Source organism: Paroedura picta, chromosome 1 (genome assembly GCF_049243985.1).
Source record: "Paroedura picta isolate Pp20150507F chromosome 1, Ppicta_v3.0, whole genome shotgun sequence".
In the NCBI taxonomy this organism is placed as follows: domain Eukaryota; kingdom Metazoa; phylum Chordata; class Lepidosauria; order Squamata; family Gekkonidae; genus Paroedura; species Paroedura picta.
In genome coordinates, this window is record NC_135369.1 from 21,269,009 (window position 1) to 21,296,351 (window position 27,343).

The window sequence follows — 27,343 nt, forward strand, 5'->3', positions numbered from 1 at the left end:
GGGAGGAAGTGAAGGAAGTAGGTCGCTGGGTCGGCGGATGCCCGGATTCAGGCAGCCCTGCCTCGGTAAGAGGGAGGTGCCGGTTGCCCGGATGTTCCTCCCGCTCCAGTCCCGGCCGAGGCTCGGTCAGAACCGGGGGAAGAGAAGCTGATGGATCCAATATGGCTGCCCTGATGGCCCTCAGGAGAGAGTGAGAGAGGCCTAGACGGCAAAGCCCGGCCCTGAGCGGAGGGGGGAAGGTGGGGAGGGGGGCTTGAGGTCTGTCTGGCGGAGGGTGCGTGGAAGGAAAGGGGGGCAGGAGGGAGAAGGACCGGCCCAGCCCCACCCCCACCCCCGGGTTGGCCAGGCCACCTTCCCCTCGCCTACCTGAAGGAGGTGGCGGGGGCACAGCAAGGCATTCTGGACTAGTAGGGAAAGGGAGGGAAGAATACCTTTCAGCCTAATCCCCCCTGAAAAGTTAACCATCCTCCCTTCTTTCATTATTAATAGGAGAGGGGAAAACTGCCCTCCCCCCGTTACATGGTAGTTGCTGTCCCTGCTTTCTCCACTTGGCCACCACCCAAGGCAGTGAGGTTAATAGAAAGGGGAGATAAAATTAGTGGGGGAAAGGAAAGACAGTTCACCTCCCCTAGAAAGTTATTCCTTGCCCTTCCTGTCTGCTGGGGTGGGTCTGGCAAACAGAAGGGTCTCAGACAGTTTGAAAAATAGGGGTGGTGTTTGGAATAGTTTGGAATAGGGGTGGTGTTCACATTAAGGGTGAAGGGCTTTCAAGAAGTGAACAGGCAGGGAAGGGATTGTGGAATCTGGGCCAAGCCCTAGGAAACCCTGCACTGTGTTTGTGTGGTTTCCCCTACGCGTGTGATTATTAATCTTGTTGGTCTTGATTTTTTTTTCTTATTAAGCAGGAGGTAGGGCAAAGGAAGAGTAAAGTTGCAGGAAAAGAGGAGGAGGAGGAAGAGGTGGCATTGCATGGGCAGTTTAGAGTGCAGTTGCTTATGATTGCAGGCTTTAAAAGTGCCGCAATCTGAAATCTGCATGTTCCTCTCGGTGTTTCAGATAAACAAATATAACGTCACAGTTGTATGCATGTTTACTTGGAAGTGAGTCCCACTGTTTTCAGTGGGGCTTACACCCTGGTAAGTGTACATAGGACTGCAGCCCAAGTTTTCCTTGTGACTGAATGGGAAAATGAAGAAAATAGGAGGGTATGTATGATAAAGAATAGAACTGTTGGGATTTTTTTTGTACATATATTGATTGAGAGAATGCCTGCCAGAGAATGCCTGCCTGTTCAGATGTCCCCCAACTCCATATGACTAGACTAAGGACCTTTGTTTCTGATAATCCCTTCTTAGTTTAGCCATATATGCTAGGGAGACATATTTTGTAGGCTTGGATTTGTAATGTGTTAAAGTTGTGCAAAAGTAACTGATCTCAACAGAGAAATTCTAAGGCTGATTTGCTTTGGAATAAATCAGGTTGTTGAAAGTTTAATATAGGTTTTGTGACGTTCTGGGGAGGGAGAGTCTGTGTTCACCAATCCTGTGGATTAAAAGTGTTATAAAAAGTTGTTGGGAGAAAAAGAAAGCCCTAAAACCTATTCATTGCAAATATGTGGGGCAGGGAGGGGGAGAATCCCAAGTGAAAGGGAAGTTTAAAAAATATGCACTTCAAGTTTTTATGATTACCCCGCTGGGCTTTTATAGATTTTCATCTCAAAAGTCACTGAAATATTAAGCAAGCTCAGGGGAGATGATTGCCTGTATTTGGGTGTTAATAGAGATGCACTAGCTGGTGGTAAGAAAAAAGAGAGAAGAGATTTAAAACCGAAATACCTTTCCTGGAGTTCATTGTGGATAGCTTGGGGCTTTTTACAGTCATCCTTTGTGTGATTTCTTTTTAAATCAAAAGGGAGTAGAAATGGCTAGTTGTGTGAGGGGTCAGGATGTTCTACGATCATGCATTGACAGTCTTGCTTTAGACTCGCTCAGAATGTCTCTGAGCACATTTGCAAATATTTTCTTTTTGCTTTTCCCCCTTAAATTCGAAAAAGTAAAGCGAAGTGGGCTAGAGATTTGGTACATTCACGTTTGGCCCTCCGGGTGCTGCTGCCTGCGCAAGACTGGATCTGAGCGTGGCGAACAGGGACACTCGGAAGTACAAGAGGACTTAAGGTTAGTTTTACCCTGTCTTTTGTGTTGGTTATTTACAATGACTTTTACCATGTTTTTTGCATGCTGCTTTCTTCCTGACCTCTGTCATAATATGCTTGGTGAGGATTCACCCTCCCCCCCCCCTTGCTCTTCCCATCGCTATATTAGTATAAGGAGAGAGAGGCTGTGGCTGGCTGCCTTCCTGGTGGCTGGCCTGCCTTTTTAGAGTGCACCACGACTGAGCTCCTGGAGCTCTCAAAGAATCGGTGGCTGGAAAGAATCCCCTTCTTGAATGCAGCTCTTGGCTACCTTCGTAAGTGGAATAGGGAGCTTGGAGGTTGTTTTTCACTGCTTGCCTGGATTGTTAGGAGTACATGAGAGTGGAGCACAGCTTGTCACCACAACCTGCTTTGTTTCGGGGGACTTATTTCGTGAACTTCACAAATCCATATGGCGTGTGTGCAGCTGATTTATGAAATGGATTTGGGAGCTGTGCCTCTTGAGGCTGCTGAGTCACGGTGGCCTTTTGGCAAATGCTTTTGTCTCACAGCTTGGGTGCCGAAACTGTATTGTTGGGATGAGTCCCCATCAAGGGCTCCGATGAACTCCGCCAGAAGGATTGTAAGAGGCTGTAGCTCAGTGGCAGAATGGCTCTTGGGTTGCAGGGTTGGTCTTTGTGTGTTGCCAGGTTTAAAGTTGGTGTATCACAGGGTCTCAGACCCAGGGTCAGCTGCATTACCTTGAAAATCTTTACAGGTGAGCGTTGTTCTCCCCTTACTGCAGATGAGTGACTGAAGCAGAGAGTGTCTTGGACCACTTAACTGCATTGAGATTTGAGTCAATTAAACTCTGGTGTGAGCTCTTGGAATGCATATCAGCAAGCTTTTAAAGCAGGGGTAGTCAACCTGTGGTCCTCCAGATGTTCATGGACTACAATTCCCATGAGCCCCTGCCAGCAAATGCTGGCAGGGGCTCATGGGAATTGTAGTCCATGAACATCTGGAGGACCACAGGTTGGCTACCGCTGTTTTAAAGTGTACCTTTCCCTCACAATCGGAGAGAGCCTGCACATGAGCGAGTTGGAGAGGGGGTGGATGGAACCACCATTGGATTTAATTGATCAGGTTCTGCAGTTTTTGTTCAAATGGCTCTCACGATTCTACAGGGAGGCTGTAGAAACCCTGAATCAGGATCTGGAGGCAGTTTCAGAATGGATAAGGACTAATGAACTGAAGCTTTAATCCTGACAGCGGTGCTACTAGTGGGCAGAAAGTCTTAGCTGGGGTTTGAGCAGCATCACTGTTCTGGATGGGGGTCATGTTTCCGTTGAAGGACCAGCTCTGTGTTCTGGGCGTGCTTCTGGGTCCAAGCTTACTGCTGGATAAGCAGGTGGCCAAAGGTGCCTTTCCCAGCTTTGACTGGTTAGCCAGATGTGTGGCCTTTCCTGACCTCAAAAGATCTGGTCACTGCGGTGCATCCCCTGATAGCATCTAATCTAATCTAGTGCGCTCTATGCAGTACTGCTCCTGAGAAGTGTTTGGAAACTTCAGCTGGCTTGGAATACAGCAGCCAGGATGTTGACTGGAGTGAGTCCTAGAGACCATATCACCCCCACCTTGGCCCATCTACCCTGGCTCCCACTTGGTTTCCAGGCCCTGTTCCAGATACTCGTCTTAACTTTCAGAGGCCTTTATGGCTTTGGACCAGCATTCCTGAAGGACTGTCTTCTCCCTTATCAATCTGCTTGAGGGCCTTCTCTGTCATGGCACCAAAGCTCTGGGACTCTCCCCAGGAAGATTAATCTGCCCTCTTCTGTTGCCACAGCATGTCAAAGGTGAAGACCCTTCTTTGTTGCATCTGGCATTCCCTCAGTGATCCCTGATTCCTGCCTTATGTTTTGTTGATGTTTTCTTTTTGTATGTGTTTTATCTTTGGCTTTAATTGTTCTCATGATGTGCAATAAAGATCACATTTAAAAACCACCATTCTAATGGCTTTTAAATATGATTTTTACTGTGCCTCTTTTAAATTGCAAGCCACTGTGGTGGCCATTGTGATGAGGGTAAAGCAGGATATAAAGCAGAAGAGGTCTCTCTCTCCCCCTGTGTTCCTGTCTAGAATTCAGAGCCTGAAGCAGAAAGAGGGAAGCTGTTCGCAGTGGATTAGCTGGCATCACAACTGAGTGGTGTACTTCTCATCTAGGCTCTGAGGTGAATAGTGGCCAGCTGCCCCATGCAAAGGTGGATGAGCAATTGCATAGCACCACTGAAATGATGTGCCTGTAAGAGTGTGTGGTTCTGTTCTCCAAGCCTGGAAATTATATTCCCATTGTGCGAAATTTCCAAAACCTGAAATGTTGGGCTTGAACACATCTGGGGGAAACCTTCCTCTGCAGTCTGGCCCAGCTTATTATGTATGTATTTGATCTTTAGGCTGCTCCTCCCTGCACAGTAGGTTTGGGGTGGCTTGCCACAGAGGCTTATACACATTTTTTTTAAAAAGTTTAAAATAATTCAGTAACCAGTAATTCTACTAACAAGCGTAGTGCTCCCATAAATAAGTTAGTGGGGTTCTTCAGGTTTTTGAGATCTGAAGGGGGGTGGGTGGGCTGATTTGATATTCTGCTTGCTTGTTTTGGTGTCAACCATACACCTGGTGGAAAAGCACCATTTTACAGGCCCTTAAGAACATGGGGGATTTCAAAAGGGCATGGCAGCTCATTCCACCAGGCTGAAGCCAGGGCCAAAAACCCTGGCTCGGGTCAAGGCCAAGCGCACTTAGGTAAAGTGCAGTGCTCTTTGGGGGACATAATTGGAGAGGTGGTCCCTTAGACACCCAGGATCCACGCCAGGGTCTTGAAGATCAAAACCAACACCTTGAACTTGACCTGGAACTCAGCTGGCAACCAATGCAGCTGCTGGAGGGCAAGTCAAATATGCTCCCTGCACAGGGTACTGGTAAGGATAAGAGTAGCCATAATTCTTTTCTGGCTGTAATTTACAGATCAAAGTCAAGGGAAGACCCTTGCAGAGCGAGTTACAGTAGTCCAGTCTGCTGGTGACGATGGTTGATCATCGTGGTAGGTGTTCCAGGGTACCAGAAACTTTGCTTGGCATTGATGTAAAAATGGCATCTTTTCTTCTTTGACTTGGGGAGGAGCATCGCTCAATGGGCAGGACATGTGCTTGACATGCAGAAGTGCCCAGGTTTATTCCTTGGCATCTCCAGTTAAAATGATTGGGTAGGAGTTGATATGAAATACCACTGCCTAAGGCCCTGGACAGCCTCTGCCAGTCTGAGTAGGCTGCATTGGCCTTGAAGGACTGTTGGTCTGATTCAGTCTCGGGCAGCTCCATGTGTGTGTTTGTGACTTGATTTGGGCCCTGAATAGCTATGAACATTGCTAGAGAAGGTAATCTCCCAACTGATTGAGTTGGCTTGTCCTAGGTGAAGCTGCTTGATATGAATATATTTCGTTGGCTTGTGTGGTCCAGTTTTGGCGAGACCAGGGATTCCCAACCAGGGTTCCGGGGAACCTGGGGGTTGTGTGAGAGCTCCACAGGGATTGCACAGCCTTTTCCAGTAATTTGGATGGCCGTTGACATCGCCAGACATCGCTGGAGCCCACTTTCCCTGTGGCTCTACAGGCCTAGTCTCTTTCTCCACAATGGAAGTGGTAAACAATGTGATAGATTGACTGCTTCCCGCATCTTCTTTCCACGCCCTCTTCTCTGAAGGGTGCAAAGAAGGCTGGTCGGATTGCTAGTCCAGAAAATAAGAAAAAACTCCGTCCGATTCTCCTTGTTTTTATTTGTATTTTGTTGTTCTTTTAAATGTTCACCATTTGAGATCCCCTTATAGGGAAATATTGATTCTTTCAAATAATATAGGGTATGCACCAAACAATAGCCACCAAAGCGGGTTCTGGATCAACAAGATGATTCTATTTCCTGTTTTCAGTGTCTTTTTCTTCAGTGTTATTTATGAAATGATGATATTACACCATGTTATCATTTGATACATACTCAATATTTTAAATAATGAAATGTCCACCTCCTTCAAATATAAAGTTCCCCTAATTCTCTCAATTGTTTTCTATGAGAGAGAAATAAAAATAAAATCTATAATGTCAACATTGTATAATACCTATAAACGGACTGTAATTCATTTTTCCACTCATACATGAATGTTTGAAATCTTACCATATCTGACCTTCTCTGAAGGGGCAGGCCCCTTCCTGGGATTCTCGAAGCCTGAAAAATATTTCAGAGGTTCCTCCACAGACAAAAGGTTGGCAAAGGCTGGGCTAGACTGTGGCTTTTCCTCTGAGATTTCTTTAACTGGCGACTGGGACCTTTTCCAAGTGCTCGACCTCTGAGCTGTAACCTGTTCCAGAATTCCCATGTAACCTTTGACCTGTCTTTGTTGCCTGCCCTGTCCAGAAGTTGCTTTGCAGGGATTCTGGGAAATAAGTGTGCATCTCTGTGCATGCGAAGCCATGCTGGACAGTGTTTCCTCCCCCCCCCCCATATGTTGCATGTCTCTTTCTCATTAAGAATCTCCCCCTCTAATGTTTAGCCCCTACATCCATCTACAGTTTACATCTTGCCCCTTGCTAGTTTGCTCTTTGTTCTTGACTGTTTGAACTTTTGGAATGTCTGCTTTCCTAGCCTTGGCTCTTCGGTTTCTTACCTGATGTCTTTCCTCTAAATGTTCTTCTGTTTTGTCACATAATTCCTGAGTTGCTGCACATGGCAATTCTTTGGGCAGAACTCTGAATAAAGTAGCAACAGTTGGAAAACATTGGTGTGCCCATTCTTGGTTCAGTCAGATCTAGCCATAGTGAGCCATGCCCTAGTTAGGTCTAGCGTAGACTACTGTAGTGCACTCTGCTTGGGGCTGTCCTTGAAGCGTGTTTGGAGCTGGTATGGAAGGCTGCTAGACTGCTGATCAGGACCATGTGATCCCAATGTTATATAAGTTTCATTGGCTATAGATCTACTCGGATGTCATATTTGTCCCTGGCTCATGTTATTTCGGCAAGATCTCAGGAAGAAGCCCCCTGATTGCCCCACCAATTGAAGAAGATTTTTGGTGGGTACATGAAACATGGCCATGTCAGTAGCATCCCCATGATTATGGAATCACCTTCCTAAGAATGTGCACCTGGCCCCTCACTTTTGATCTTAGGAAGCAGTTGAAGATTATTTTATTGAAGACTGCATTTGATTATGTTTACTAGTAGTTCTGAATCATAATTTTGTTGATTTTTATGCTGGTAATGTATTTTATTTTATGCACTGTGTCTATCTAGTAAGTTGGCTTGAGTTGCATAAGGAAGAAAGGTGGCTTAGGGTGTTTTAAATTAAAAAATTGGCAAAGGGTCACTTCTTACTGATGCAACATATGGATATGTTTAGAGAGCCAAGGGTAGAATTGATGGGGCTTTTAAGTTTGCAGCTCTGCAGTGTGGGAAATTGTGTGTGTGTTTTTAGTTTAAGAAGATACTGACTTGTTTTGTGGACCTTGTATTCTTGTTGCATAGGCTTCCATGTAGCAGCTTCAGTCATGAGTTTTAGATTTCCTATTCCCAAATGTGCATATATTTTATGTTCCCAAATATGCACACATTGGGCTGTATCAACAGAGGCATGACATGAAAATAACAAGGAGTCCCACTGTATACCTCATTAGACCACACCTGGTGTCCTGTGTGTAGCTCTGGAGGCTTCACTTCCAAAAGGACATGGGCAAAATTGAAAGGGTACAGAGGAGAGCGACGAGGATAATCCGGGGCCAAGGGACCAAGCCCTATGAAGATAGGTTGAGGGACTTGGGAATGTTCAGCCTGGAGAAGAGGAGACTGAGAGGGGACATGATAGCCCTCTTTAAGTATTTGAAAGGTTGTCATTTGGAGGAGGGCAGGGAGAGGTGCCTGTTGGCAGCAGAGGAGAGGATCCACAATAATGGCTTTAAACTATGTGTAGAATGGTACTGGCTTAGATATCAGAATTTTTTTTTCACAGAGTAGTTCAGCAGTGGAATTGGTTGCCTAAGGAGGTGGTGAGCTCCCCCTCACTGATGGTCTTTAAGCAGCGGCTGAACACATATCGTGAATTTATTTATTTTATTTTTGTATTTATATACTGCCCTCCCCTGAGGCTTTAGGCTGAACCTGCATTGAGTAGGATGTTGGATTAGATGGCCTGTTATAGCCCCTTCCAACTTTATGGTACTATGACTTTATGTTTCTTGCTTACAGGTTACATTGGTATAGGAGGTTTTGTGAGAGGAGTTGTCAGGAGTCTCCCCCCCCCCCCCAACAGTGACACTACCCAACTGGTGATGACTGAGCTAAGGAAAAGGGGTGAACTAGGTCAGTATTCTTGTGGGGTTGGAAGCAGATAGCTTGTGGCAGTTAAAGGGGATAATATGGGATCATGACTGGAATCAGGAAGAGGGACTGGAAGTGAAGTAGGGCAAAGTTCAGAGAAGAGGTCAGGAGCAAAGCTGCCCCCAGCAGGCAAAGTCGGGAATTGCAGGGCTAGTGCCCGTGATCTAGGTCAGCCTTTTTCAACCTTTTGATCGTGGAGGAACACTTGAAATAATTTTTCAGGCTTTGAGAAGCCCAAGAAGTGATGTCAGCTGGCCATGCCTCCTTGTCACACCCCTGGAAGTGACGTCACCAGAAGTGATGTCACCATCCGTGTTAACAGGCAGGTTCGAGGAAGGCCGAGGGGGGAAGAAAGATAGGATGTGGCTTAAGGCAGGAATAGATGTGCAGGCTCCACCCCCTCCCCAGCACAGAAACAATGAGAGAGCTCATGTTCGGGAGGGGGAGCAAAGTGGCTGGTTACTTAGCTCATGGTTGAGTCCATTAAGACAGGAAAGGGAATGCCCCAGATTCTTGGGGGTCCAGAAGCCCCTGCTGGGTATCCCTGCTGTAGGTGGACTATTTTGCCAAGCAGTTACATTGCCTTGAAGCTGAGGTAAGTAGGAGTCAAAGTGGATTTCCTACCCTATCACCTTGTCACGCACGTGTGGGTGGATTCTGGTTCACACCAATAGGTGACTGTGGTTGCTGAAGAATAAATCTAGAATTGAGAGACTCAGGGTTTTGTCAGGGTCTGGGGTCTCTTGCTAGTGATTTGGCTTACCAACCAGCTGTTGTTCACAGTTGTCACCAGCGATCTTCCCTCTGCTGCATGTGCAGGGAGAGAGGCAGGGTCTTTGCGCATTCACAGTTGTAGAGGAACAGTGCGCAGGTGCAGAAGGAGGCTGTGCGCACACTGGGTCTGGTCAAGGTGGCTAGGAACTTTGTGGCACTGAGTTCTCCGGAAATTTCATTCTTGCCTCCCAAGTGCTGATCTACAGAGGAGAAGCAAGCTGTGTGTTACTGGGCCTGATTCCCCCTTAGAAGGAATAGAAGCTGCTCAAGAACGTACATTCTCGCATCACTTCCTTTTCCATGAAATGTGCACAAGGAGACCATCCCAATGGATTGTGCCTGTGTTAGTAAATGAGTCACATGGTTTAGATCAGGGGTAGTCAAACTGCGGCCCTCTCGATGTCCATGGATTACAATTCCTAAAAGCCCCTGCCAGCATTCGCTGGCAGGGGCTCCTGGGAATTGTAGTCCATGGACATCTGGAGGGCCGTAGTTTTGACTACCCCTGGTTTAGATTTTTATTCTGTAGTGCTGATTTGAGCCTGACGAACCCTTACTTCTATTTAGGTTTGCATAACCCAATTATGCACCTTTATGGGAAACCGTGACTTAGTTGCCTCTCTCCTTAGCCATGGCTGATGGCTCTTCTACAAAGAAGGGGTGAGATACCTAACGGGCCTCTCCCAGCCGTTTTACAGTAAGGGATTAACGCCGGACCATGTGTGACCTGAAACTCAGTGGAGCAGAGCTGCCGTTGACGCTCTCTCAGGAGTTCCTGCCGGCTATAAATATCTCCGGCAGTGACGCAGCTCTGTCTAGGTCAGGCACGTGCGAGAACCTCCCATGGCTAAGTGAGGCTTTGAGAATCTCTTAATTCAAAACAAGGCCGTCTTTCCACTGAAGAGGGCTCCTTCATTGGTGGGCTGCCCATGGCCAACCCATCCTTATTAGTTCCTTTGAGATACCAAAATAAGTCTGAGAAAGATGCTTTCAGATCAAGAGAGTGCAGTCTTTTCAGGCTTTTAACCTGGAGTCTGAGTAAAAAACTGTCCCTCTATCTTTCTTGACTTTCTGTATCCCAGCAGTAAATTCAAGGCAGAAAAAAAATTAAAGTATTTCTGCACACAGTGCATAATTAACTTAAGGAATGCCCTGTCACAGGATGAGGAAATGGCTGCCGGCTTTAAAAAGAGACTTAATTGATTTAGGGAGGATGAGATAGCTATTGTGGCCAGCCGCCATGAGGACTAAACAGACCCTCTTGAATTCTGAAGGCAGCAACCCCCTGAAAGTGGGGGGAATAATGTGGGAAAGGCTGTTGTTTCCCTGTCCTCCTTGAGAGCTTCCTGGAATGTGGGAGGTGGACTACTGTGGGAAAGAGGGTGTTGCACTTCATGGACCATGATTTCATCCAGGGGCTGTCTTCATCTTTTCCAGGACTTTTTCTATGTTTCAGTATATGGATTTAGCATCCTTTCCTTCCTTCCTAGGAATCCTGGGGATTGTAGTTCAGACAAGAGAGATTTCTTAACGGAATTAACACACCTATAATTCCTAAGGTTGGCTGGGGGAGTTTTAACCTGCGTAGAACCAGCTTGTGTTTGTGGCTTGAATCTGTCCTTGCATGTTTTAATCCCACCCTTGTCCCAAAGCACTCAAGTGGTGTATATAGTTCATAGAATCATAGAGTTGGCAGGGACCTCCTGGGTCATCTAGTCCAACCCCCTGCACTATCCACTATAGTGTGCCCTGCACTGCACTATGTAAGACATTCACAACCCTATCGCTCATCTACTGTAACCTGCCACCCCCTTGAGTCTTCTCAGAATCAGCCTCTCTGTCAGATGGCTATCCAGCCTCTGTTTAAACATTTCCAAAGATGGAGAACCCACCACCTCCCGAGGAAGCCTGTTCCACTGAGAAACTGCTCTGACTGTCAGTTCTTCCCTGGTTTATTCTCCCAGGGAGCCTGTAAGGCAGAGGAAGACTGTGTGTGATTGGCCCAAAGCTCACTGGGCAAGCTCCCTCATGGAATGGAGATTTTCACCTGGGTCTCCCAGAGCCTTGTGTCTCTCCCTAGGAAGTTTTATCTGTCTCTTTCTGTTGACATCTTCCCAGAAGTGGGTGAAGACTTTGTTTTGTTTCATTTGGCATTCCCGCAAGGATCCTTCCTTCTTAAATGGTGTTTTATGCTGTGTACGTTTTGTATGTGAGAGCCAGCATGGCGTAGTGGTTAAGCACAGCAGATTCTTAATCTGGAGAACAGGGTTTAATTCTCCACTCCTCCAGTCGCAGCCAGATGGGGGACCTCGGGACAGTCACAGTTCTCTCCAGAACTCTCTCAGCCTCACCCTGAAGGGTGTCTGTTGAGAGGAAGGAAAAGTGCTTGTGAGTCTTTTTGGGGTGCCTTTGGGTAGTGAAAAGCAGGATATAAAAACGCACCTCTTAATCCTGGTTATTTTCTTTTTACTCTCAACAAAATTGCTTTAATGATGAATGTTTTAGTTGATTTTAATGGTTTTATGTGATTTTGTCATATGTTTAAAATTACTAGTGGCTGTTGTAAGAGCACAAAGGTAGGAAAAAAGCTTTTTAACTAACTAAATAATTGTCCGGCACACTAGCTTTTAAAGCTGTTATGCCATGATTCTCTCCTCTCCTTTCTTCTCTGTCTCTGCCTTAGCAGGTCATGCCTCAGCCTGCTTCTCAAAGGCCAGTCCTTTAGATTCTGGTATGGGAGAGTCAGTCATGGGTCCTAGCATGACCTGTGTTCCAATCCTTGCTCAGCACACACGGGGACCTCAGATGGGACACCATGTCTTAGCCTGGCCCATTTGATAGGCTTGGTCTGTTAGAACAGGATTCTTGCGGTGGACACTTCCCCAAGATGGTTGGAGGGTATTCCCACGCAATAAACAATGCAACAAATTTCCAGTGAGCTAACGGATCACTGAGGTCTGTCACTCGCTGTCTGACACCAAGGCTGTCTCTGATCCATTATGCGTCGTTCCTCGATACGGCAACATACAGGAACTAGAGTACATGCAGAAAAGGAAAATGAGATTCCTTTATCACACGGCGCCAACGAAAGCACAGAAGGAAGGGGGAGGTTTTTACAGAGGGCCAAAAACTGAAGAATGAACATGTAGCTTTATTTAAATCATTTTTTAAAAATATCTGTTCGAGGCAGCTTGCACATTAAAACGATGACTGTTAATAAAACATGCAAACAGGACCATGTGTGCCTGCCTAAAGTGCCATCAAGTTACGTCCAAGTCATGGCTTTCAAGGCAAGCAGCTAACAGAGGCGATTTGCCGTTGCCTTCTTCTGCATAGTGATGCTTGTATTCTGTGGTGGTCTCTGATTAAAACACTAACATGGGCCAACCTTATTTAGCTTTGCAGGTCTGACAAGATCCAGCTAGCCCGGGCCACCCAGGTCAGCTTGTTTTTAAATATTTCTTGTTCCAATAAGAAAATGCATCAGCCAAACAGTATCAAACAAGATTGCCAACAAGGTTGTCACTTGGAGGAGGGCAGGATGCTGTTTCTGCTGGCTGCGGAGGAGAGGACACGCAGTAATGGGTTTAAACTACAACGATATTGGCTAGATATCAGGGGGAAAAAATTTTCACAGTCAGAATAGTTCAGCAGTGGAATAGGCTGCCTAAGGAGGTGGTGAGCTCCCGCTCACTGGCAGTCTTCAAGCAAAGGTTGGATACACACTTTTCTCGGATGCTTTAGGATGCTTTGGGCTGATCCTGCGTTGAGCAGGGGGTTGGACTAGATGGCCTGTATGGCCCCTTCCAACTCTAGGATTCTATGAAGATTTTCAGTTAAGTCCTTTCCGGAAAGGAAAAGCTATACATGTTCTGGGCGGGTTTCTCTTAGCTCCTCTAGGCATAGATTCTGTAGAAAATGAGCCATGCCTGAGAAGTCTCTGGAGTGGGACACCAGTCCCTTGAATTAATCCATGCAGTTAATAACAAGACCTGATTGACTATGTTCTGGCCACTGTGCTCTGCATCACTTGAAGCTCTTGAGCTGTATTCAAGGGCAACGCTGTACAGATAGGGCGCCGTGCTAAATAATGGGAAAAAACTTAAATTTGGGTTAGTATAGCAGAATCAGACCTGTTTACAAGAGAAGAGAGCCTTTGGGTAAGAATGCTCCTGGGATCAGCCAGGGGCTGTGGCTTAGTGGTGGAGCATTTGCTTTCCTTGCAGGAGGCCCCAGGTTCAGTCCCCGGCATCTCCAGTGAAAAAAGGAACAGGCAGTAGGGGATGAGAAAGACCTTTTTGCCTGCGACCTGGGAGAGCCGCTGCCAATCTGGGTCGACAGTACTGACTTTGATGGCCAGGGGTCTGATTCAGTAGAGGGCAGCTTCCTGTTCATGTGCCCTGGTGGTCCTTCCTTCATGTGTTCAAGCTTTTCCAGGAGGAGCAGGCAAGCTCCTAAGCTCTTTACCAGGTTCTTTCCATCTAAGTATGGTGGCAGAAAAGTCTCCTTCTGTCTTGCTTTGTACCAACCTTTGGTGGCTTGGTGTAGGGATTAAGAGCAGTGGCCTTTAATCTGGAGAACTGGGTTTGACTCCCTACTCCTCCACATGTTGCCAGCTGGGGGACCTTGGGCCAGTCACAGTTCTCTTAGAACTCTCTCAGTCCCACCTATCCCACAGGGTGTCTTGTGGTGAGAGGAAGGGAAGGCTGCTTTGAGACTCCTTTGCTTAGTAAAGAGCAGGATGCAAGAACCAGTTCTTCTTCCAGGAGCCACGTTGCTTTAAAAGCCAGTGCCTGAATTTGCTTGCTTTCTTTTCCCTTTTCTGCCTGCTCCTGAGTGGCAGGTATTTGTATGTGTTAGGTTGAAATTGTAAGCCACCTTTGATGCTAGCTTGGTGTAGTGGTTAGGAGTGCGGACTTTTAATCTGGCGAGCAGGGTTCGATTCCACGCTTCTTCCCCACATGCAGCCAGCTGGGGGATCTTGAGCTCGCCACAGCACTGATAAAGCTGTTCTGACTGAGCAGTAATATCAGGGCTCTCTCAGCCTTACCTCCCTCACAGGGTGTCTGTGGGGAGAGGAAAGGGAAGGGAAGGGGATTGTAAGCCACTTTGAGACTCCTTCAGTTAGAGAAAAGTGGTATATAAGAATCAACTCTTCTTCTGCTTCTTCTTCTATGGCAAAAAGGCAAAATATAAAGCTATCCAGTAATAGCCCTAAAGTCCCAGGTTATGGATCAGGAAGTCATTGGTTTGAATCCTGCTGCACTATGTGGTCTTAGGCCAGCTGTTTTCAGCCCCTTGCCTGCACTAACAATACCAGTCTACCTTTCAGTAGTGGTGGAAGGACTACAAGAATTCTAATGAATGCAAAACACTTTGAATGCTCCGTATGTGAACCATGACATAACACTTATAAACAGTTTGGGCCCAGAGTATCTGAAGGGCTGCATTGCTCCTGTGTGCATCATCCTGTTCACAGAGATTGTCCTTCAAGGTCTTCCATGAGTCTCTCTGCCCCCTGGAATGAAGTGGATGGTGACCAGGGAGAGGCCTATTCAGATTGTGAGGGCAAAACATGTAGCTATGCAGATTGGTTAGCGTGCCTTGGATTGATTTCCTTTGCCATCTCCGTTCTGTTCATTTGTGCTGTTCGGTTATTGCCACACGGAAGGGTCTTCCTCTGCTGTGGATTTTTATTGGAAGATTCGTGTGGCTTGTAAACTAGCAAAATGCCATTGAATGTTATTGAAATTTGCTTTCTGCTAGAGAACCAGGATGGTATGTTATATTGGCCAAGTAAATATCGGTTCCAAGTTCTCAGCAGCGAATAGATGGCCTCTTTTCTTTTTGTGTCCTGTGTCCCAGTTTTAGGAGCCATTCCCACCCCAACCCTCGAGGAAGCTGGGTGGCCCAAACTGGGCCTGGCAGTCACGCAAGATGGCCGCCTTGAAACGGAACCGGCAGCAAGCCTGGCCGGAGGAAGAGGGCGACCGAGAGCACGGCCTCTACAGCTTGCACCGCATGTTCGACATCGTGGGCACCCACCTGACCCACCGGGACGTCCGGGTCCTGTCCTTCCTCTTTGTGGACGTGATCGATGACTACGAGCGGGGGATGATCCGCAGCGGCCGGGACTTTCTGCTGGCTCTGGAGAGGCAGGGCCGCTGCGACGAGACCAACTTCCGCCAGGTGCTGCAGTTGCTGAGGATCATCACCCGCCACGACTTGTTGCCCTATGTCACTTTGAAGAGGAGGAGGGCTGGTACGTCTCCACTTGCTCTGGATTTCGTGTTTCTGCTGGTGATTGCTTGGAGCCACTGTTGATTGTGGTAAAATGACACAAATGAGGGTGCCTTTGCTGGAAGGACCAATCCCTGTCTCATATGTTTGCAGTGGGGGGACCCTGGATTCCCTGACATGCTTACAAGTCATACTGGAGATTGCCTCCATGATCTGGTCACTCTGATGTATGTTTATGCCAAGCTTGGAGGTTCCTTTTTCATTACGCATGCATAATAGACATACATTATTTTTTATATTTATAATAATGGAGGGTAAGCATGTACTTACTAATGGGTAAAAACATATCTGGCCTACTTTTCTGCCAAAATATGGCTCCACAGCAGCCCCCGGGGATTATTATAAGAAAGACAATATGAAAATTCAATCCAAGTGTTGTGTTGGGAGGGGATTCTCAGTGGGGTCTGGCTCAGGTGGAGGGGTGCCAAGCTTCTTCCTGACTTCATCTGAGGGGTTCCTCAGTTAGCAGCGAGTGACGGGAGGGGGGTCCAGATTCACTGGGAGCGGGATCTAGGCACAGTGGTGCCTGACTGCTTCTTGTTCATTCCCTGAACAAGAATCAGCCAACGTGATTAGTGAATGACATCCCATTAAAATCCCTCCCCCAGGTTGTTTCTTCTTAGCCTCATGAACCAAAGTACCTTTCTACAGTAGGGAATTCTTTAAAAAACCCTACTTCTGTGCAAGGTTGTCCTCAAAGTGAATAAAAGGGTTTCCCCTTCATTTTCCTCATTTAGGAGAAACTGGCTCTTTTCCTTCAGGAACTTTAAATGAAGAGATCTTTGAGGTTGTGTGGCAAGCAAGCAGATTCTTTAACCCCACACCACCCTTTTTCCAAGGGCACCGTCCCAATATTCTTCTTCTCCCCCAACCTCCCGCCCCCAAGTGTGAAGCAACCTCAGGCAAGGGTGATCCATATCATGATCTTCCAGCGCCAGCATGGTGTAGTGGTTAAGAGCATTGGCTTCTAATCTGGTGAGCTATGTTTGAGCCCCCGCTCCTCCACATGCAGCCCAGCTGGGTGACCTTGGGCTCATCACAGCCCTGTTAGATCTGTTCTCACAGAACAGTTCTGTCATGGCTTTCTCAGCCTCCCCTCCCTCACAGGGTGTCTGTTGTGGGGAGGAGAAGGGAAGGCGAATGTAAGCCGCTTTGAGACTCTTTTGGTTAGAGAAAAGCAGCATATAAGAACCAACTCTTCTTCAGTAATATCAGGGCTCTCTCAGCCTCACCCACCTCACAGGGTGTCTGTTGTGGGGAGAGGAAAGGGAAGGTGATTGGAAGCCGCTTTGAGACTCTTTTGGTTAGTGAAAAGCGGCATATAAGAACCTACTCTTCTTCCAGTGTCTGTACCTAATGCCGATTTCCCTCTTGTTGGGAACAGGTAACCCTGCCCGATCTCACCTGCTCTCTTTTCCCACAGTGTGTCCTGATCTCGTAGACAAGTACCTCGAAGAGACTTCCATTCGCTATGTGACGCCACGAGCGCACCCGAGTGCGGAACACGCTCCTGCTCACCAACACAAATCAGGTGAGATTTCATGGGCCAAAGCTTGGCTCTCGCCTCTTTGGCTTCCCTGAGGAGGCCGTGTCCTGCGTTTTAAGGTGGGAATGTTCAGCCTGGAGAAAAGGAGGTTGAGAGGGGACATGATAGCCCTCTTTAAGTATTTGAAAGGTTGTCACTTGGAGGAGGGCAGGATGCTGTTTCCGTTGGCTGCAGAGGAAAGGACACGCAGTAATGGGTTTAAACTACAAGTACAACAATATAGGCTAGAGATCCGGAAAAAATTTTTCACAGTCAGAGTAGTTCAGCAGTGGAATAGGCTGCCTAAGGAGGTGGTGAGCTCCCCCTCACTGGCAGTCTTCAAGCAAAGGTTGGATGTACACTTTTCTTGGATGCTTTAGGATGCTTAGGGCTGATCCTGCGTTGAGCAGGGGGTTGGACTAGGTGGCCTGTATGACCCCTTCCAACTCTATGATTCTGTGGTCTTGCTGTAGCCTTTCCTGCCCCTTTGGATCCAGTCTGGTCACCTTTGCCCTTAATAGAGGTCAGGAATCTGTTTTTCTTTCATTGCGTCTGCATCTGGACGTAGCCCTTGCTTACTACAGGCAGGCTAGCAGTTTTGGAAAAATTTTATGACTTTATCCTAGCCAGAGGTGCTCACACTTATTTAAGACATTTATATAGAATCTTTCTTCCTTACAGAGTCGAAGGCACCTTATGACTCAGATACACTATCAAAAATTCATTAAACCCCCCCCCCCCAATTTTAAAATCGCAGTATAGAAGTGTTTTAATGCTTTTTGCAGGGGCAGAGATGGGCATGGAATTGGGATCCCTGTCAGTGGGTAGGTAGTGAGTTCCTGCATTGTGCAGGGGGTTGGAACATCTTTTGACTTGTTGACGGGAATAAAAAGTTTGGGTGACTAGAATAAGAAACTTGCCATCATCAGTTTCGTTTCTCCTCCATGGACATAGATGGCACACACCTGCCCTAAGAAGATCTGGGTCCCTCTAGTGCCCCTCTGGATGCCCAACCGTCTAGTCAGACAGCTTCTCCCGAGGCTGGTGGGAGGTTGGGGAACTGGGTCTGGAGTGATGGTTTAGGAGTGAATTGATGGGATTATGCTGCTATTTGTACAAGTTCTGTTTCTTATGGGTTTTATTGTAAACCGCCTCGAGCCAGCCTGGCTGGGAGGGGCGTTCAATAAATTCAAATATAAATGAAAGAAATTTTTTTAAATTGCCACGCCCATTACTCAAATGTCCACCGGCAGCTTTTATCAGCCAGGAAGAGCAAAGGTCAAGAGCACAGGTGGTAGGGAGCACAGGTGGTAGGTCTCACCTCTCCAAGGATCTTGTCCACATCCTCCAGCTCCATCAGCTGAAAGGTTATCCACATAACTCACACAAATACGTGCCAAAGCTACATTTCTGGCCATGCATCCACACTGGTATGTAACCCAGAGCAGATCAGGGGTGGGTGGGTGGGCGGGGGGTCTTGTTTGAAAAGTAAGTGGCAAATAGATCACAGCAGGCCATTGCATGGTTAGAATCCAATTCTCCGTGATTGTGATGCAGAAGCCGCCAGGCTGTGCAGAACAACTCAGCTTCACGATTACGTTCAGATGCTGTGGTGGTGGAGAAATACTTTGTTTTCTCCAATATGGCCTGTATCGCTCTGATTTTTCCACCAGCAGCACTCTAGCTGTCATAGCTCCCATTTTATTGCCATCAATTCCCCAGAAAACCAGGGAGAGCGCTTAGAAGAAGAAGAAGAAGAAGAGTTAGTTCTTATATGCCGCTTTTCCCTACCCGAAGGAGGCTCAAAGCGGCTTACAGTCGCCTTCCCATTCCTCTCCCCACAACAGACACCCTGTGGGGTGGGTGAGGCTGAGAGAGCGCTGATATCACTGCCCGGTCAGAGCAGTTTTATCAGTGCCGTGGCGAGCCCAAGGTCACCCAGCTGGTTGCATGTGGGGGAGCACAGAATCGAACCTGGCATGCCAGATTAGAAGTCGGCACTCCTAACCACTACACCAAACTAGTCCTGTCTTGGGATGGGGATCATACATAGGGGTAACTGTGTGAACAGCCTGGGCTGTTTCCCAGTTCCAGAGAGCGGTGGGGGCCTTGGTAGAATCATCAGCATCCGTGGTAGGAAAATCCCCAGTCATTGGTAGGAAGCCTTAGGCTCCTGAGGCAGCCCTTGATGCGCCCACCGATTAGGGTAAACTCTTCTGCTGCACCTGCTGGCGGGAGGGGCTAGAGTTTATTTCTATTTGCATTAGTTTGCCTTTCTCCTGGGGTCTGAAGGTGGATTCTGCAGAGTGAATCAGTGCAGTCAACAAAATGGAGACGGTCAGTAAACAAGGCTTTGGGATTTTAGAGGTCTGGAACCCCCAGAAAGGACCAAAGCATAGCATAAATATTAACAAGGCACATTAAATGGTACAGAAATTATGTAACAGGATTCTACTTCCCGTAAGCGATGCACAGCACCTTAGACCACAAGCCTGTCATTTATCCAGTAAGTTTGGGAACCGTTTTGTGCAGTGCAATCCTGTGAACCAGCAAAGAAAAGCCCTCTTGAAGGGTTCAGTTTAGGCATAGCTTGCGCAAGGTCAGGAGAATGGAAGGTTTCCTGACCACCTCGAACAGAACGCTGCACAGGATGGGAGCCACGACAGAGAAAAGCACTGGCAGGGGATAAGCTGTGGGTGATTTGCCCGTGTGCAGGTTGGCTGATGTGAGCAGAGTTTTCGTGGAGAAGCACAGGGAAAGAGACCATCCCACAACTGAGAGGAGCCAAGACCACAAAGGGCTTTGTACGGGAGAGCCAGTAACAGATGGAAGCCAGTGGAGCATCTACAGAATGAGAATAATACGTCTGGCTCCCACGTGCCATTCTGGACCCTGTTGGCGTTTCAGAGTTTGAGTGGAGACCAATATTATTATTATTAGATTTATTGCCTGCAGCTATCAGCAATGCTGTCTCACGGCGGGTTGCATAGTAATAAAACCCCACATAAAATAATAGAATATATTAAACTCCCCATTAAAATTATATATCCCAGCGGCAAAAACCTATCCTCCCACCCCCAGATCAACTATAACCCCCTTTCTGTGCATCATGGGGGTTATCTGTGGGTGCTGGCAGTCCTACTACCAGGCAATGATCTAGCCCGGTCATGATCTCGCCTGGAGGGCTGATCTCCCATGCAGTGCAGTACCAAAGTTTACTTTCAGTGTTGATGTGGACATGGGGGGGAGGGGTTTGAAAGTTGCGTACAAAGATAATGCGTGTAAATCTAATCTGTTAATTGTGCAACCCCATCTTCCTTGCAAAATGGGGGTGGGGGTGGGATAGGTCAGGAGGAGCGGTTAATGGTTGGGCAGACAATGGGCCTTTTCCTCCTCTGCAAATCTCCAGTCAGTTTGATCTATGGGGAGGGGGCTCTTCTGAGGAGTCCTTCAGCAGGGATACATTGGTGACAGCGAAACTTCAAAACAGGCCATTTGCCACATGTGGGTTCTAAGATGAAGCATTTTTACTCAATTTTGAGGTCCAGGATAGATTTAGTTATTGTTACCTAGGAAGGATGGGCTACAAAAAAATTAAGTTTATTATTATTTGTTTTATACCCTGGCTTTCTCCTGAAAAGGACACAAAATAGCTTGTTTTCCTCTCCTCCGCTATTTTGACAATAACTCTTATGAGGTAGGCGAGTGTCGTCGTGACCGTTTATGCACTGGAGGTTTCATGCTGGGTTGCAGGCTGGAGTTTTAGTCGTGGCAGGTGGCCCCACCTCTTCCTGCACCCACACGGGGGAGCATTTGGCCCAGTGCACCTCATCTACCCCCTATTTGTGTTCCTGCATGAGAGCTGGGGCAGTAAGGTGCCCAGTGCATAAACGGTCTGTGTGTGACCCGGCCCATGGCACAGTGGGGATTCAAACCTGGGTCCCCCAAATCCTAGCTTGGTATTCTAGCCATGAAACCATACCAGCTATAGATAGGTTGAGATTTATTGGAGGAAAGTTTTGGCGGGGACACTGCCTGATTGGTAGCTCAGTTGCTGTGCTTCTCTAGCTCCCTAAATGCATCTAATACAGCCTTTCTCAACTTTTTTTCCCCATTGAGAAACCTTTGAAACATTCTCCAGGCTTCAAGAAACCCCAGAAGTGGTGAAATCACGCAGAATATGGTTGGGAAGCATAGCTCTGTCCATGCCTACCCGGGGCTCCCCCCCTTCCCACTCCCTCCAGGCCCATCATTGGCCATTTTGGGAAGGGGGGGAGGTCAACATGACTATATATGCTCAAATCACCCGATAAATGTTTTACAAATTTTAAAAATATATTCAGGAAACCCTTCCACGGCTGTCAAAAAATCCCAGAGAAAGCCTGATCCAATTCTTTCAGAGACAGGCACATACTGACTCGATCAGAAACTGTCAGCCGCACTGTACCCTTTTATAACATTATCGGAACAAGGTTAGCTCTAAAGACAAGGTTACAGGAGCCGTTCTAGACTGTGTGAGTGTTCTGAGCATGGACCAAAAGTAATATGTATAATGGGGGGTTAACGAAGGATACGGCCGTGATGGGGAGTGCTGTCAAGTCACAGCCGGCTTATGGCAACCCTGTAGGATTTTCAAAGCAAGAAAAGGTCGGAGGTGGTTTGCTTCTGACTAGCAACCCTAAACTTCCTTAGTGGCCGACCCTGCTTAGCTTCCAAGCTCTTGCAAAGATGTTACTGAAGAAGAAGAGTTGGTTCTTATATGCCGCTTTACTCAAAGGAGTCTCAAAGCGGCTTACAATCACCTTCCCTTCCTCTCCCCACAACAGACACCCTGTGAGGCGGGTGAGGCTGAGAGAGCCCTGATATTCCTGCTCGGTCAGAACAGCTTTATCAGTGCTGTGGGGAGCCCAACGTCACCCAGCTGGCTGTATGTGGGGGAGCGGGGAATCAAACTTAGAACGTGGCACTCCTAACCACTGCACCATTGTAAAGGGAGAGTTGGAGAACTGTGGTGGGGAGGGGAAATTGGCAAAAATTCCTTTTGTACACGCAGTCTAGTGTCTCCAGATATTTAGCGTTCTGGGTCTTATCTGACCCTTGGGGTGACGCCCTCCAGTGTTTTCATGGCGGACTCAGTACGGGGTGGTTTTGCCATTCCCTTCCCCAGTCATTACTGTTTACCCCCCAGCAAGCTGGGTACTCATTTTACCGACCTCGGAAGGATGGAAGGCTGAGTCAACCTTGTGCCGGCTGCTGGGATTGAACTCCCAGCCCCATGGTCAGAGTTCAGACTGCATGTCTGCTGCCTTACCACTCTGCGCCACAAGAGGCTGTACACTTAGTCATACCATTGATTCCCATAGTTCAGTGCTCTCTGCTCTCCATAGTCTTTGCTAACCCTGCCTGTGATGTCCTAGGTACTGTGAGCCTAGGACCTTCTTTGTGCATGGTGGGATCTCTGCCCAACTATGGCCCATCTATTAAGAGAGAGAACGACCTGGAGGTAGAGGATGAAGTTAAAATGGGACTCGTCCCAGGAAAGGCACCCTGAACTTCTTAGAGGGAAAGGCAAGCTTAAAGGTGATGGCATTACAATACGGACTGACAACCCTTCGGCGTAGTAGCTAATTGGCCTCCTTTCTTGTGCCTTTCAGTGCCTCCCCACCACCCGCTGGTCTGCTGCTCCTCTTCAGGTCCCCAGATTTGTACCAAGAGGTCTGGTCGGGGAAGAGCCCTCCTTGGTAGCCAGCGGAAAAGGAGGAAGTCGGTGACGCCAGACCCTAAAGACAAACAGACGTGCGGTCAGTTGGTAACAAAGGTCTTTCTTCTCCAGATGCTGCTGGTTCAGGGATGACCTACGCCTGTACAGACCTACCCAACAACTGTGGTCATCTTCAGAGGTCCTGCTCAGGTGCTTTTAGCATCTGAGGCTAGGCAGTGGATACTCAGTTAAAGGGCTTTTGGGCTGTTGGCATTAAAATTATGGAAGTTGCTTGTGCCCTTCTGTGTTATAACCGCCCCACTGACCTGCAGCCCAGTTCCAGCCCTCTCCACCCCAGGCTTTTCTCTCCTTGCAGTTCACCTACTGCCACCACCTGGTCTTTGTAGAAACTACCTTTTGAGGGGACCAAGGCCCCTAGCCTCCTTCCTCTGTGTTGCCATTCTAAGACTTCACTTTATACCTGTATCTCCTTCTACCCACTGTCTATTTACCATGGGGACAGCTTTATTGCACTTGTGTACTGCTGGAGAGGCAGCAACTAGCCAATTGACTGCCACCTTTTTCTGTTGTTGGGTTTTTTGGGGGGTGGGAGATCATCTGGGCATGGAATTGGGCTCACTGTGGGTGGACAGGTAGTAGTGAGTTTCCTGCATTCCGCAGGGGTTGGACTAGATGACCCTGGAGGTCCCTTCCAACTCTGTGGGTCTATGTGTAGTTTCCACACAGCCTTCAAGGGCCAGTCCACACAGAACCCATTGCAGTAATCTAATCTAGATATTACCAGGGGTTGCATCACAGTAACAAGATTTTTTTCTGCCCAGGATGTGCCGCTGCTTGCTCTCCTGCCAAAGATGGCAAAAGGCACCTTAGCTATTGCTGCTGCCTGTTTCTCTTAGGAAGCCTGTGTCCAGAAGCACCCCCAGGCTGTGAACTTGCTCCTTTATGGGGAATGCAGCCCCATCTAGGACAGGGGTTAACCCATTACCGAAATCAAACCTCCCCTCCAAAAAGGCATCTCTGGGGCTTAGGTTTCTACTCCAAAACCACTTCAGAGTTTCCACAGTCTTCCTGGGTTCTGTTGTCGGCATGAAATAGTGCTGGGTATCATCGTTATATGGGTGGCAGTTCAGCCCAAGTCTCCAAATGACCTCTCCCAGTGGCTTTAAAAAGATTTTGAAAAGCATGGGGGATAAGGTGGAACTTTGGGGAACCTCAGAGGGCAAGAGACAGAGCAGTAGCGTTGGACAGGATGGGCCACTGGGCCTGATCCAGTATGGCTTCTCAAGTCTGGGTCACTGATGCTGTGTATTGATGCAATAGTGGCAGGGCTTCTGGAGTTCTGGCCCTGCAAGTGGGCCTCCTAAGGACACCTGGACTTGGGCCACTTTGTGACACAGAGTACTGGACTGGATGGGCCATCGGCCTGATCCAACATGGCTCCTCATACGTCTTCTGATGTTCTCATCTTGCCATCTGGTGTCTTCTTTCCAGACATCCGCCTCCGAGTCCGAGCGGAGTATTGCCAGCATGAGACGGCCCTGGAGGGGAACGTCTTCTCCAACAAGCAGGACCCTCTCGAGCGTCAGTTTGAGCGCTTCAGCCAGGCCAACACGATCTTGAAGTCCCGGGACCTGGGCTCGATCATCTGTGACATAAAGTTCTCAGAGCTCACTTACCTCGACGCCTTCTGGCGCGACTACATCAACGGCTCGCTGCTGGAGGCCCTGAAAGGCGTCTTTATCACGGACTCGCTCAAGCAAGCGGTGGGCCACGAAGCCATCAAGCTCCTGGTCAACGTGGACGAAGAGGATTACGAGGTGGGCCGCCAGAAACTCCTGAGGAACTTGATGCTCCAGACGGCTCCTTGAACCCCACCCCACACCCCTTTTTTCTCATCTGCCGCCTCTTTGGAATGGAATTGAGAATCTTATTTCCTTAAAGAAAGGGGGGGAAGGATATTCAAATCCTGAGCAACTGCAAGGCCTGCCCACATGGAAATCGATACAGCTGATTTCCTCCCTCCCTCTGGTTGGGAACCAAAATGGGAGGCAGGAAAAATTCTGAGAAGGTCGCCCTGAGCCGCTTTTTACGAGGTCTTTGGAAAGGGTCATTCCCTAGAGCCCAGGAGAAGAGCCTTGTTGGCTGCTGGCTGGAAGCTCCCCAAGGTCTATTGTCCTTCTTTATCACGTTCTCTCTTGTGCTGTCGACTTCTACTACTTAATTTTTGATTTTTTGTTTTGTTTTGTTGGTACAGTCTCCCAAAATTAGACTCCCCCCTTGCCGCACTTAGCTATGGCCCAGAAAGGTTTTAAATGGGTATAGCCTGACCCAGAAAAGGAGACTTCAACTTGTCTCTTTATATTTAAGGGGGGGGGAATTGAACCCAAATGTAGCTTGTTCTTGTGAGGGGAACATCTTATGCCAGTGTTTTCTTTCAAAGCTGTGAGTTTGGGGTGGGGGGCGTGCAGAGGAGGGAAGGAGTTTTGGTGTCTTGGACTACGAGAACCGGAAAGATGCTCTTAATTGAAACCAAATCTGTGTCCACCCACCTCCATGATGTAGCATCGTCTTCGAGATGGCGGCGAGTCCTGTCGGTTGAATTTATGAACTGTTATGCAATTGAATTTTTTTTGGGAGGGGGGGGGAGGCGTTTCCTCTCCGGAAGGAAATGGCTTCTTTATGGAACGCACGAGGGTCCGTTGTGCAAGATGGCGAAGAGACCTCTTGACCTCAGCTCCCATCTACTTTGAAATCAGCTCTCCGTGGTGGTGGTGGCGGCAGTGGGGGTTTGTCCTAATTTCAGACGAGGATGTTGATTTGGGGTCTTGCTCCTGAAGCCCTCTTGAAACCCAGCTAGCAACACTAAAGTGAAACGGGCCTGAGGTGTTCTCCCTCCAGCCCCCCTCTGCCCCCTGCACCTAGCACTTACCCTTGACTAGGCATCCTGAGCGAGGAGAGCTGTCAGGCCCCTCTCTGATTCCACTGTGTGTGCCTTTCCCTCGACCGTTTTTGGTTAGAGGGAGCATCTGCCTCCAAAGATGACAGAGAAAGGAATGCTCCTCGGGATCTTCTTCCTCTCCCCTCCCTAGGAACCTCCCCCCCCCCCCCCCGGCCATCTCAGTTGCTTCCTGCCGCCAAAGGGCTGATGGGCTTCTGGGAGCAGGAGGAGGAAGGCAACTTTTGCCGATTGTGAATGGTCACATCAGCCCAAAGGCCCTGGGGGCAACAAACCCCAGTCTGGAAACCCCCACCGTTGCACCAGCTTGTCCCTTCCTTGCTCTTTTGTTCTCCACCCCTCCTCTGCTGGGACTCCTCATCCTATTTTTGGTCCTGGGATTGGCTCTCTGTGAAGGGGTTTGGGGGCAAGTCTTGTAGGAAGTCCACTTGGGATGGGAGGAAAAAAGGGGAAGAGACGGCTCTCGGTTTCCTGACTTCCGCTCCCGTCGGTGCTGCTGAGCATTCTGGCCGCTGCCTCCCGGGTTCCTTATATTTCACGATGTGTTTTTTTAAGAAGACGGTTGGAGCTTCCCAGGGAGGAGTGGGGGGAGCCCCTAGATCAATATCCTCAGCAGACAGTTTCAGGCACGAGCAGGGAAAGGTAAAGGCAGGCGGTGTTCTGGGCAGGACAGGCGTGTCGAGGAAGTCAAAAGCCCCCGAGAGCTCCTGGGCCATCTGCACAAACGGTTTCGGGATCTGGGAGAGCTGAAGGGCACTTTTACATTTTGGCAGAACTGGTGTGTGGAGGTAACCCACGTCCCTGTCTAAAAATATACTTCTGTGTGTCTCCTTAGCACTTCATGTTGGTACAGTGAGAATCTTTTTCCTGCTCGATTCCAGGAGATCATTGCTTCGGGCTCCAGCTGCAGGGAAGGGGAGAAGTCAGCCCTTCAACGAAAATCACATGAAGCTGTGGGTGTGGGGAGGGAGCAAGGATGAGAATCCAAGTCTATCTTCATATGGGATGTGTTTTTTTTTTATTTTAAAGAAATCTTTGTTTCTGAATTGGCTTTCCTGTTTGTTGCCTGTGTGTCCTTGTGTTGGTTTCTTTGGGATCACGTTAATCTGGAAGCAGCTGAAGTGACCTTTGGTTTGGGAGGCTCCCAGCGGAACTGCTCGGCTGTCTAAACCAGCCCTGAGCCCCAACATGCTCCCAGCAGGCTTGAAATAGCGGAGAGCCAGCCACCTCCAGCCATGGGTCAAAGCTTGGCCTTTGCCTGAGCGCCTGGTTCTCATCACATCCTCCAGGGCGTTTCAGCCAAGTGTGCAACAGTGCCTCCCTTCCCCTCATGTGCACATGCACAATTACCCCTGTCAGTTCTGGCACAAATGTATAAAAAAGAAATCCATGGCTTCCAGTATAACTGGTCATAATCCCAGTGTAGCTTTGTTTTCTCAAAATAACACACACACACCCTGAAAAAACTGCCTTTTATCACTGGTGGTCTGCATGGTGCTTGGCCAGTACTTTGGGGAGG

The 27,343-nt window shown here is 48.2% G+C and overlaps 1 protein-coding gene across 4 annotated transcripts; it reads left to right on the forward strand.

Moving 5' to 3' along the window:
• Positions 1–26,875, forward strand: DEDD (death effector domain containing). 4 transcript variants are annotated; one of them, XM_077325996.1, is made up of 7 exons: positions 1–190; positions 2,054–2,174; positions 15,187–15,583; positions 17,045–17,152; positions 22,801–22,947; positions 24,360–24,685; positions 26,660–26,875. In XM_077325996.1, exons 3-7 carry the CDS (start codon positions 15,259–15,261, stop codon positions 26,678–26,680), a joined length of 927 nt encoding a protein of 308 aa, XP_077182111.1. In that variant the 5' UTR covers positions 1–190; positions 2,054–2,174; positions 15,187–15,258; the 3' UTR covers positions 26,681–26,875. The 4 variants fall into 4 exon arrangements, with proteins under 4 accessions (XP_077182111.1, XP_077182083.1, XP_077182101.1 ...); XM_077325968.1 differs by having other exon boundaries at positions 3–190; positions 24,360–26,875; XM_077325986.1 differs by having other exon boundaries at positions 9–65; positions 24,360–26,875.
• Positions 26,876–27,343: the final 468 nt, after the last annotated feature.